Genomic DNA, 13011 nt, shown 5'->3' with positions numbered 1-13011 from the left:
GTGACCAGGTCGCTTCTGAGAAAGAACTATACAGTAAAAATGGTACATAGTATATAGACTCCTTGCCCCCTCTTCCCATGCCCGTGTCTGAATACTGGATTCAAGTTTTAGAACCCTGAAAAACCACATCCCAGTAAATGTTGTCTTCCGCCTCTTCATTCCGAGTGGATGTCCTTGCTATAAAAAGACATTTTATTCCAGCATTGTTTAAGCTGCAGTGACCAACTATTATATAAAATGCATTTGAAAGTCAAAGTTTAATAACGCTGTGAATACGAGCAGAGCTCCAAATTAAGTTTGTTACGAGCAGAGTTTACGTCTTGCAACCATAACTATAACCATAGCTACATTGACAAATACAACGTAACCATAACCACATTATGACAACCGTAACCACAATATAGCCACGTCGTATGTAACTTCTTTCGCACCGTACGTAGCCAACCGCGCTAATTGGAGATTGTGGGGGAAGGACAACAAAATCGTAACCACAATCATAGCAACATTATAACGATATTGTTTACGAAAGACATAACCATAATCACCACACTAACCGCAACTAAATTCGACCCACAAAAACACAATAGAATCACAACCAACATAACCACAACAGGCACAATTTAACCTCAACTATGGCGCATTGTGTGTGTTTAAGGCACAATCGCGAGTTTTCCCGTCAACAGGCCGAGCACAAAGCTGGGGGTGGACATGAGCAGTGACTTGTAAAAAAAATGTTTTTCCCGTTTTAGAACTTTCATTTACAAGAATATTTTTATGCATATTTGCACACCTGTCACAATTTCCAGGGAATGTCCTCAATAGTAAATATTTATCGTTATACGATTACTCTTTGGTTCTTGCAGTAAAGTCACGTAGAAATAAATAAAATAATAGAATACGACGTTTCTATTGCAACACAAGCAACCATCATCAGGTACAAATGGTTGCTTGTGTTGCAATCGAAACGTCGCATTATATTATTATTTAACCTGGTGAATATGAGCAGGGAACTGCACTTGGATCTGGAGAAAGAATATTTCCAGGAATTGTTGGAATGCCACACTCAAGAGTTGATTGAGGATTCGATGGAGCTGGAGTCATGAAGGGTGGCTGATGAGGTCACTGAGGAGGAACAGGAGGCTGAGCAACCAAAATGGTTCAACACCGAGCAGCTGACGGAAGGTTTCAGCACGATTGAGAAGGCACTGGCTTATTTTGAGTCTTATAACCCAACCACTGAACGGTTTACTATGGTGTCATCAGCTGTTCACGATGTTATTGCCTGTGACAAGTTGATTTATGAAGAGAAGAAGAGAGCAACTGTGCAGACATCTCTTGGTACGTTTTTAATGAGGAATTTATGCTATTAAAAAACGAGCCAAATTTATCAAAACGTTACATAAAACTTCAGGATAAATAAACCAACCATAGTAAATTACCATAATCAGCCATTATCAATCAACAGCTGGATGAAATCCTCCCCAAGCTGCAGTGATATCTCCCACTACTCTACAATGCAATAGTGAAGCTAGCACAAGCATCCCAGCCGATTCTGTCGATCCTTGGTAGACATCCTCTCATAATGCTGGAAAAGGGGCGAACTACACGTAAATGCAATGTTGAGTGGTGTATCATTACACAACCACCACATTACAGAACATTTCATGTCCCAGGGAGAATTAAAGATTTCCCAGGACAACAGCTATATCAACACGTGCATGATCCTGGGATAACCAGGATAGGGGGGCGCCGTGGTGCCAAGATGTTAACTACCTCGCCTGGCATAGACTATAATATTAAACTTGTAATATTACACTATGTATTATTCTACCAACCCTACTGTATACCACACTGCTGTATACTCACTATGCAATTACGATACTATATATTACCTCATGAATTATATTAAACATTACACTGTTATACTATTTATTATTATACAATCTGCTATAAACCATACCATTGACCGTCACGTAAAAGGTACCAAGAGGCAATGCCAGCGAATGGACTGCAGTCTGAAAGTCACCGTAAAATAAAATCAATCAAGACCCGAAATTGTTCATCACGTCCTTCCAATGATTGCCGAGCCAGAATCCATCTTCTCGGTTGAAATTGTCTCTGTGTTTGAATGTGGATTGCCTCGTGAACGCATCTCTCATAGTAGCCGGATGGCTTGCAGAGAACCTCCGTCTTGGAGAAGTGAATGTTATGTGAACCCACTGAATTATAAGTGATCTGCCAAGGCTGAGGTGTTCGTCCTACCGTATTTCAGGTCTGTTTATGTTCACGGATTCGGTCAGAGACATGTCGTTTGGTTTCTCCAATGTAACTGCTACCACGGAGGCAACTTAGTTTGTAGACGCCCGGGTACTGTATGTCTGGAACCACATCGTTTACAGACGGGACCAGATCACGAATGTTATGTACTGTGTTGAATCGGACCTGGATCTTGTGTTTATTCAGGATTTTGGAGATCTTTTTTGGGTCACAGGTGCAGGGCCACCACCTTGTGCAACACAGGGGTAGCTGCTACTTGGGGATGCTCGAGTGTTTGAGACAAGATACGATACAAATACCCGAATTGCCAGAGGCGATTAAGCAAGCCAATATAAATGCAATTATAACATAGTGAATGCTTGGGAACTTATTGGCTCTCGTTCCCGGTTAGAGATCTACGCAACCCACAGGTCCACAAAGACTGGCCGCTCTTACCCTGCAGGTTGCAACTAGGAATTGAGTATTCAACTTCACATTCTTGTCATTAAAGGCCTGTGACAAAAGTGCATCTATTGGAGCGACATCGTCTCAAGCTTACACATCTACCGGGTCTCCATTTGACTTTGTATTGTCTCGGAGGAAGTCCACCCACGCCTCCACTTCCACAAACTGCTGGGAGTTGCCACGCTCTGACTCAGTCAGAATTATCCTCCTGCATCACGTTGCCTCCATCGATGTGAAGGTCCGATTTTAGAATTGAATCTTCATCTTCACATTTTACCTTCACTTCTTCGCTCTTCACCATCACCTCTTCATATTTCACCTTCACCGCGTCATATTTCACCTCGATACCTTTAAAAGTGTCCAAGCTGGGATTTTCTTCCGGTTCTTGTTTAATGAGGGATGGGCTCATTGCAGCACTTTGACTTTCACAAGCTGATTTCAGACTCCACTCCTTGTGCATCTTCTGATGCCTGTTTGTTCTCTGGTGTACATGAAGATTTGATGAAAGTGCAAACGCCTTCCCGCACGGAGTGCACCTGAAGGGTTTCTCTGCCGTGTGTGTTCTCTGGTGTTTTACAAGAGCCTGTGACCGTGCAAACGCCTTCCCACACACACTGCACTTGAAGGGTTTCTCTCCCGTGTGTGTTATCTGGTGTGTTACAAGACTAGAGGACTGTGAAAACGCCTTCCCACACACACTGCACCTGAAGGGTTTCTCTCCCGTGTGTGTTCTCTGGTGTGCTACAAGGGTAGATGACTGTGCAAATGCCTTCCCACACATTCTGCACTTGAAGGGTTTCTCTCCCGTGTGTGTTCTCTGGTGTTCTACAAGAGATGACTTTGCAAACGCCTTCCCACACACACTGCACTTGAAGGGTTTCTCTCCTGTGTGAGTTCTCTGGTGCTGTGTCAAATGTCCAGGACGATCCGTGCTGTATGAACACTGGTCGCATTGTTGCCTTGTCGCACCGAGCTGCGCCGAGTGCCTTTGCTCCATCAGACCAATTCTGCAGAGGAAGCGACAGAGGAAGCGTCAGCTGCAGACAGAAAAAAAAATATCCACACCATCTACACGTCAGTATCGAGGCACAGAGGAATGCCTATATACACAGTCACAGTGACTTACACGTTTAAACCTATTCATATATTCATGATATAGTGAAAAAGTTTCCCAAACTCATCACACGGGCTGTTATGACACACAATGAGGGCAAATGGTCACAAATTTTCAGTAAATTCAGTTGACATAGCAAAAGGTGTTGAAAATAACTCTTTGTGTTATGCAGAAATGCATAAATTAATGTTCAATCGCAACTTAGAGGTGTGAAGCCAGCCAGGCTCACGATGTCCTTGAATGCTGGGATGAACAGATCTGACTTCAGCTGCATGTGTGTGCTGTGTTAACTTCTTGACTGTTTCCATTCTTACACAGAGTTCCAGAGGAAAACTAAAATAATCTACAGCTTTTATATAACCTCCGTGTTCCATAGAGTTAATAGATTTTACTGCAAACACAAACTTTACACTGTCACACACTGGCATGGTTCACAGGTGATGGTGTGTCCAGACCCATGCCTGGCCACCTTCATCCGCTCAGTATTAATGCTTCCTCACTCCACCAAGTAATTCATTGATGATCAATCAACATCGCCGAGGCTGCGTGTCTCTCTCTCACTCCGTGGTGAGATGTTAACTACCTCTCCTGACATACAGGAAGTCGTGGGTTCGATCCCAACCCTGACGCCGGCTGTATATTTGGAGTTTGCGTGCCTCTCTCTCTCCCCGTGGTCGCGTTGATTTCCCTCTGTGTCCCCCGGTTGTCCCCACTCCACATGCAGAGAGTGAACACCGTCACGCTGTGGACAAGCCTCACCTTGTTGTTGTTGTGGGAAGGTCGCTTCTGAAAACAAGCGCGGTATAGCAGCTCAAGCGGGCTTGGCCTGGTATAAAAAATTAAATAAAAACTGTGAGAATATTAAAAGTAAAACAAAGTTACAAAGTAGTGAGCCGTGTGAAGACAAATTAAACTTAAGCGAGACAATTGAAGCAAACGCGATCAGGCGAGGGCAGGAGGCAAGGCCCCGCGTGGCTAGGCCCCGCGTTCTAAAGTTCCAACCTGGACATCGCTTCCATGTTCGCTGCTACTCAATTGACATCCCTACGAGAGAGAGAGAGCGAGGCTCTACCTCGGTACACAACAACCACCACAAACGCGATGGTAATTTCTCACCTCGGATTTCAGTGCAAGCGCGGAGCGGCAACTTCCTGTTACCTCGTGACATCACGTGGCAGCAGGTGACATGACGTCACTTGCTGGGTACGATAACACTCCCCTCCCACAACGAACGGCTCTGTAACTTAAATAAATTATGTTAATGAGCCCAGCCCATACGTGGAGGGATGGGGCGTGGGTGCGGAACCCGTCGCAAAAACTCGCGACGGTTTTCACGAATACATCATGTTAATGAGCCGCCAGCCACCAGGCGTAGCTTTGCCCAAATAAGGATTGGCACTGAACAGATATAGGGGGTGGAGCGAATACCTTGGTGACATGTCGTCACTACCACCTCCCCCTGGCGTTTGATGCCGATGAGGTCACGCTGAAAGGTGACGTCAGAGCAGGGTCAGAGTTCAAGTTTGTTGACAGTTTTTTTCTTCAGTTTTCATTTATTTGGTTTAGCCCTGTGAGCTATTTGGCTCTTGAATCGGGTGCAACCGCAACAAACAAAAAACATGAACAAGAAAACATCTTAAAGTGACTATGTGACTGTGCAAACAGAAAATCCAGGAAAAAATAGCAAAATATTCCAGAAAATGCTCCGTACACCAATGCTGTGTGCAAAAATCCCAGTGGGATGCAAGTCAAACAACAACAACCACAAGACAACTTAGATTCAGGCCATAAGTTTAACTCCATACTATAACAAACAAACATGGCAAACCAAAAAACTTTTCGAGATCACCAAAATAAAGCCATAAAAGCAATGTAACGGGGATCATAAGAACTGTGACCGAATTTTCCCAATAAACGACATAAACATGTACTGTACCACCAAACCCTGCAGCCATAGCTGGCTACATGAGTCACTCCACGACAGCAGGGCAGAAGGGGAGCGGCAGGGTCGTGGTGAGCGCTGCGCTCCGCACCCGTCCAGCCGAGTTCCATTCCCGCTCGTGGCCAACACCGCCAGTGACGATTTTCTGAACCGGTCCTGAGCCTCCCCTACGTCGACTCAGCCTCAAACGAGTACCCGGTGCGGTGTGTCAACATCGCCACTAGGGAGACAAAGGCGGCCGGGCGTGATGCTGGCCACACATCCCCTCGTGTGCCGTCCCACCCTTAATAGGTGCTCGCTAACAGCACTTGCCCCTACAGTCTGTCCAGGCTATACGGGGGATCTTTGTCTTTGTGTTGGGAGCAAGTTTGAGTGGCGTGTAGTCGTGGGAGTTGAACGGGCGCCTGCTGCTACTGACAGTCGTTGACTACCGTTGGACAGACGCTGATAGGCAGACAGACAGACAAGACAGGCGGACAGACAGACAAGAGGAACACAGAGACAGAGACGACAGACATAGAGACAGGCAGAGAGAAACACAGATGCAAACAGAGACACAGACGGACAGAGAGATGTTGAATCGAACACACTGAACTCGCTCCATTGAAAGAGATTCCTCAAATCTTTGCCTATCCCTGGAAGTCGTTCTAGTTTCTATTTATTTCATTGTGTGTGGTGTGTACGTGTAAGCAATGTGGGATATCGATGTACACAGATATGAATAAGATCAGCAGACAATACGGCTTTCATTTATCGATCTCTCCACGACACAAAGGAATGTTTAACACACTATAACTAGCACAGCCTTCTGGGAGAGCATCATTGATTCAGTGCAAGCCACCTGTGGACCCTTATTGGTGTGTAATGTGAGGATATATCCGGGTTGCTGATGGATCACACCTCGTTACGATTGGCTCTACCGGTCCTGGCCCATAGCCAATGGGGGGGGGGAGTCTAGGGGCGTGGCCCTCACGTAATAGGAAGGTGACATCTGTAAGTAGAGGATTGGATCTGCTGGCTTTAGCCACAGCCAATAGGGGGACGAGTCAGGGGCGCGGTCCTGGGAACGTACGATGGAGTCTAGAAGATTCCATAGAGGTTAACCAGGATTGGTGCAGGATTGGTGGAAAGGTACCACGTGACCCGGGTATTAAAAGGGGTGGAGATGGACAACACGTGGTCAGATCTGGAACGAACGGAGGGTGAGGCCACGCTGGAGCGGGGTCCAGGCTGCCACGTGGCCGCGCGTGTCTCTCTCTCATGCTGTCTGTCAGCAGCATGAAGGAGTAAGATAGGAGTGTTGTGAACGAAAGACAAATAAAGACCGGATTCCAGAAGTCGGTTCCACGACCTTTATTACAGGTACATAGCGTCTCAACAGCAGCCGGGCTTGCTTCAACCGATGGTTACAAACATCCAGACGTTAATCAACAAGGAGTATTCCTAGTCCTAGGTCGACAAAATCTACGTCAACACGTAATACAAAATTATAATTCGTGTTGTAGAGAATGTACCTCCTATACGTGTGTAGAGAAGTTCCGACGGACGTACTCGGAGACGGAGGTAAGTTAGGGGCTTCCGCCAGGGTTTATTAACACTTATCAATCCTACACAGGGTACACAACTCCCAGGGGCTAGGGGTCCAACTCTGAGTCCGGGTCCCTGCCGGCTAGCTCCGGTCTCTCTCTCTCGTGTCGGATCGTGGAGTCTACCGACTCCACCGACCGGAGAGAGAAGCACCTCTACGGCTACCACCGGCTTCTCCCCAGACTCCCTATTCGATCCCTCTCACTATCCCTGGTTCCCTCTTCACCCTGTTTACTATCCCCGTTCCTATAGTGACCCCGCTTACATCACGGGGTATCCCTTAAATACCCTAGGAGACGTGACGTCATCGCACTGAACGGCACACCTGACGTCACGTCCCCATTTTACTCCTCTACACGTGTAACTTTTGAGTGGTATGCCTTGTAACTGATGAATGATCCGAGTGTGCTCCCTATTTAAAAGACAATGAGTTGCTCTAGAGGGAGATGCTTCCTGAAAACACAAAAATACCCTTTGACCTGTATCACAAGAACAATGAGTCTCACCCGAGTTATCTGTACAGGTTACTTCCAAAACACACTTTGTCCTAACATCACTTATTCAATGTTTGACCCTCATAGACAAAATGTTACATGTACGCACACAATCTTACAAGTATTCATTCTAAATTATTGACAATCATTTTAACTAAGTTAAATTACAGCACTGAAATATGCTGCATCAGGTTACATCGTATTAAGATATAAAAAAAATACTGTCTGCTTAACAGTGTATGTACAACATACTATTGCGCCATTCAAAACGAGTAGGCCATTGCATGTTGACGTTGGGGTCAAAATTGATCAAATTCTAAACATTACCTACAAACTCCACAACTAAGATGCCACATCAACCATCGCCCCCTACCGACAGGCTCTTGTCCTCATGCAGGCCAGTGCAGAGCCAACACCTTGTGCCACACAGGGGCAGCTGCTACTTGGGGATGCTTTTCGAGTGTTTGAGACGAGATACGATACAAAACTCCGAATTGCCCAGGCGATTAAGCAAACACCATATAAATGCAATTATGATAACATAGCAAATGCTTGGGAGCTTATTGACTCTCGCTCCTGGTTAGAGATATACGCAGCCTACAGGTTCACAAAGACTGGCCACTCTTACACATCTACCGGGTCTCCATTTGACTTTGTATTGTCTCGGAGGAAGTCCACCCACACCTCCACTTCCACAAACTGCTGGAAGTTGCCTCGCTCTGCTCAGTCAGAATTCTCCTCCTGCTTCACGTTGCCTCCATCAATGCGAAAGTCCGATTTTGGAGTTGAATCTTCATCTTCACATTTTATCTTCACTTCTTCGCTCTTCACCATCACCTCTTCATATTTCACCTCGATACATTTAAAAGTGTCCAAGCTGGGATTTTCTTCCGGTTCTTGTTTGATGAGGGATGGGCACATTGCAGCACTTTGACTTTCACAAGCCGATTTCAGATGCCACACCTTGTGGATCTTCTGATGCTTATGTGTTCTCTGATGTCTTTGAAGATTTGGTGAAAGTGTAAACGCCTTCCCACACGTGTGTGTTCTCTGATGTGTTACAAGAGTAGATGACTGTGCAAACGCCTTCCCACACATACGGCACTTGAAGGGTTTCTCTCCCGTGTGTGTTCTCTGGTGTTCTACAAGAGTAGATGACTTTGCAAAGGCCTTCCCACACACACTGCACTTGAAGGGTTTCTCTCCCGTGTGTGTTCTCTGGTGTTCTACAAGAGCAGATGACTGTGCAAACGCCTTCCCACACACACTGCACTTAAAGGGTTTCTCTCCCGTGTGGGTTCTCTGGTGTATTACAAGAGCATATAACTGTGCAAACGCCTCCTCACACACACTGCACTTGAAGGGTTTCTCTCCCGTGTGTGTTCTCTGGTGTGTTACAAGAGTAGATGAATGTGCAAACGCCTTCCCACACACACTGCACTTGAAGGGTTTCTCTCCCGTGTGTGTTCTCTGGTGTGCTACAAGAGGAGATGACTGTGCAAATGCCTTCCCACACACACTGCACTTGAAGGGTTTCTCCCCCGTGTGTGTTCTCTGGTGTTTTACAAGAGGAGATGACTGTGCAAACGCCTTCCCACACACACTGCACTTGAAGGCTTTCTCTCCCGTGTGTGTTCTCTGGTGTATTACAAGAGTAGATGAAAGTGCAAACGCCTTCCCACACACACTGCACTTGAAGGGTTTCTCTCCCGTGTGTGTTCTCTGGTGTTCTACAAGAGTAGATGAATGTGCAAACGCCTTCCCACACACACTGCACTTGAAGGGTTTCTCTCCCGTGTGTGTTCTCTGGTGTATTACAAGAGCAGATGACTGTGCAAATGCCTTCCCACACACACTGCACTTAAAAGGTTTATCTCCCGTGTGTGTTCTCTGGTGTATTACAAGAGCACATGACTGTGCAAACGCCATCCCACACACACTGCACTTGAAGGGTTTCTCTCCCGTGTGTGTTCTCTGGTGTGCTACAAGAGTAGATGACTGTGCAAACGCCTTCCCACACACTCTGCACTTGAAGGGTTTATCTCCCGTGTGGGTTCTCTGGTGTTCTACAAGAGTAGATGAAAGTGCAAACGCCTTCCCACACACACTGCACTTGAAGGGTTTCTCTCGCATGTGAGTTCTCTGGTGCTGTTTCAAATGTCCAGGACGATCCGTGCTGTATGCACACTGGTCGCATTGTTGCCTTGTCGCACCGAGCTGCGCCGAGTGCCTTTGCTCCATCAGACCAATTCTGCAGAGGAAGCGACAGCTACAGACAGAAAAAAAAAATATCCACACCATCTACACGTCAGTATCGAGGCACAGAGGAATGCATATACACAGTCACACATGACTTACAAGTCTATACTTATTTATATATTCATGATATAGTGAAAAAGTTTCCCAAATTCATCACAAGGGCTGTTATGGCACACAATGAGAGGGCAAATGGTCACAAATTTCAGCTGTTTGGCTACAAAAGGCATATTTATGAAAGCTAAATTCAGTTGACATAGCAAAAGGTGTTGAAAATAATACTATTTGTGTTATGCAGAAATGCATAAATTCATGTTCAATCGCAAATTAGAGGTCTGTCGAGGCGACAGCATCTGGTTTTCACCTGAAGACGGCTGCTTGCGTTGTGGCCGAAACGTCGTGAGAATTATTTTATTATGTTTTATTTTTATTATTTTATTACTTCCCTTCTACGTGACTTTACCGAAAGAACCAAGAAGATGAACTCGCATTTTCTTTAACGGTAAAAGTTTGAAACTCAGCAAAAAGAACAAATCGACGTTATAGACTGCAGTCTATATTTGTGGCTTTATTATTACTTATTTTATTTCACCCTTATTCAACTCATATATCATTTTGTATTGTATCTTTCTATCCATGAAACTTCACCAAGAGAAGCAAGGAATGTGAATTCTGGCAGTCAAGAAAGTGAGGGCTTGGTTATATCTCCAGCCTCGGGATATCAAAATATAACTCTAAATAAAACACCGATCCCTGGTGACACAGACTTATAACAAAGCTTGGCAAAACCCTCGGAATAATGGTAACAACGAGGGGCATTACGAATCTTGGTTAAACATGAACCAAATAATAACCACGAGTATTAGACCGGGGGTAACTCATAAGAAATACAAGAAATAGGTCCAACACACACAAGACCAGATCATATGTATTCCATGGAATCAAAGCCTCCCCCGGCCACTTTTGTCTTCCAACAATTTGATACAAACACATGGTAGCCATAAATATGTAGTGCCATAGATGAGCCACACTTACCAGCAGGTAGCTCGGACCCCCAGGGGAGGGGCCACTGTGCCAGCCCAAGAAGGGAGTGGCTGCGGGGGCTCTAGGATCCTAGACAGCTAAGCCCTCGGCACCAGGCCCTAGGATTCCAGGCAACCCAGACAGCTAAGCCCCTTGGCGCAACCAACGGGGGGCTGTGTGTGCTCTGTGGGCTATCTGGGGGTACACACAACCCCACCCCTCGATGGGCGAGAGGCATAAAAGGGCCGCTCACTGGCCGATCGGGGCCAGTCGCAGCTCAAGCTCCAAGACCAGCCAGCTTAGGACCCTGGACCCCCTCGTCCCGCTTGTCCTTGTAAGGGCCGGGACGCTGTGCGGGCCAGTGGTGGGACTCTGGGACTCCAGGCTCTACGTCCTTGTAAGGGCGAGTTCCGAGGAAGCCAGAGTCTAGACCCGCACCTTGGCTGGGTCGGGTGTTGTATACTATCCCTTCTTCCAAAATTGATATATAATGAATGAAAACACACCAAAGCGCAGCAAACTGCAAAACACCAGGGGTTGTTAAGTAATGAACTGGAGGGAGCAAAGATACCCAAAAAGGCCAAGGAATTAAATTATTAAATAAGTGGGTCAGCTCAAGGCTGTGTGCACAGGGGAGGGAGCTGATTTAAACAACCCTGCACGTCTGAACGTGAGGGGGCCTTTGACCTGAAATTAAGAATAACACTCCCAGAGCAGAAGGTTGGGTGGCCACAGTGAGACGAATAAGAGTGTTGTATATCTCTCAAGGATGCAGACTCAGCAACAACAAGGCTGCGGGGGTCACCAGAAGTTCGCGTTCGCCTAGTTAAGACAAAAAGCTCAATTATTCTGTATTGCTATTAAAGTAACGTTAAAGTCGGAATTTAACAACAGGGTAGGCTAAAGTTATTGATATTCACACCCACTCCAATTAAACCAGGCCACAAGTTACGCCTACTGAACCATCACCATCATTAAGTCAATATGAAATGTTATTTCCATACTTTAATACTTTTTATACAACTCGACCCGAAGCATATGACAATCAGAACCTTCCTAAGTCAAAATTGAATCGCACCCAGACAGGAGCGAATAGTCGATATAAGGTTGAAGAGGGAAGGAAATTAAGAGCACGGCGAACTGCAAACGTAAGCAAAAAGCCAGGAACGACCCAGCGACCCACCAGCCCAGCAACAGCGAGTCGGGCTTCGACAGGCCATAAAAGTAGAAATAATAACTCCCGGGGTCAGGGGACACAAGAAGAAGCAGGCAGACAAAAACCAGAACTGACTCCAAGGTTCAACCGCCCTCACCTACAAGGAGTGACGGAAATTAATGAGGCCTTGAGTTAACGGCGTCAGCTGGACAGCAACAACAACGGCGAGCAGAGATAGAGTGGGGCAAAGACTGCGGGGCTATGGAATGCAACTTCATGTCAGTAAAGCCTGACAAACAAGTTAAGTTAAAGACATCACAATACATAATATCGTACATAACATCAATGTTAACGCTATTCACCGTAAACTATATTCCGCTTATATAACCATGCAGACACCAAGGAATACGAATTCCTAGGATCAAGAAACTTACCCCTTGACCTAAGATATCGGAAATAAATTAATGGTAATAAGCATATGCATGAAAAAACAAAAGTAAAACTTATGGAAAGGCCGGATAGCGGGATGAATCACCACCAGGTCGAATATAAAATACATAATAAAAGAGCGATGTTAAACCCAGGGTCGGAGAGAAAGGGAGATCCCGGCCGTCTTTGTATCCCCGCAGCGCGGGATAGGAGTGTGTATACGCTCGGGGAGACACCTCCACTTGAGTCAAGCACCACGATGGGAAACGACAGACCTTGGGTTACATAC

At 45.9% G+C, this 13011-nt stretch overlaps 1 protein-coding gene across 1 annotated transcript; it reads right to left on the bottom strand.

Annotated features, from left to right (window-relative positions):
* Window positions 1-136: 136 nt before the first annotated feature.
* Window positions 137-12198, bottom strand: LOC144941627 (uncharacterized). Its single transcript, XM_078867946.1, has 5 exons — window positions 8585-12198; window positions 5264-5321; window positions 4952-5023; window positions 4595-4661; window positions 137-3728 (listed from the first exon to the last, which is right to left on the bottom strand). The coding sequence occupies exons 1-5, from the start codon at window positions 10157-10159 to the stop codon at window positions 2912-2914; spliced, it is 2589 nt and encodes an 862-aa protein (XP_078724072.1). The 5' UTR covers window positions 10160-12198; the 3' UTR covers window positions 137-2911.
* Window positions 12199-13011: the final 813 nt, after the last annotated feature.

Source organism: Lampetra fluviatilis, chromosome 25 (genome assembly GCF_964198595.1).
Source record: "Lampetra fluviatilis chromosome 25, kcLamFluv1.1, whole genome shotgun sequence".
Taxonomy (NCBI): domain Eukaryota; kingdom Metazoa; phylum Chordata; class Hyperoartia; order Petromyzontiformes; family Petromyzontidae; genus Lampetra; species Lampetra fluviatilis.
Note: the sequence above shows the minus strand (reverse complement) of the source record. Positions and strands in the feature narration are given on the sequence as shown.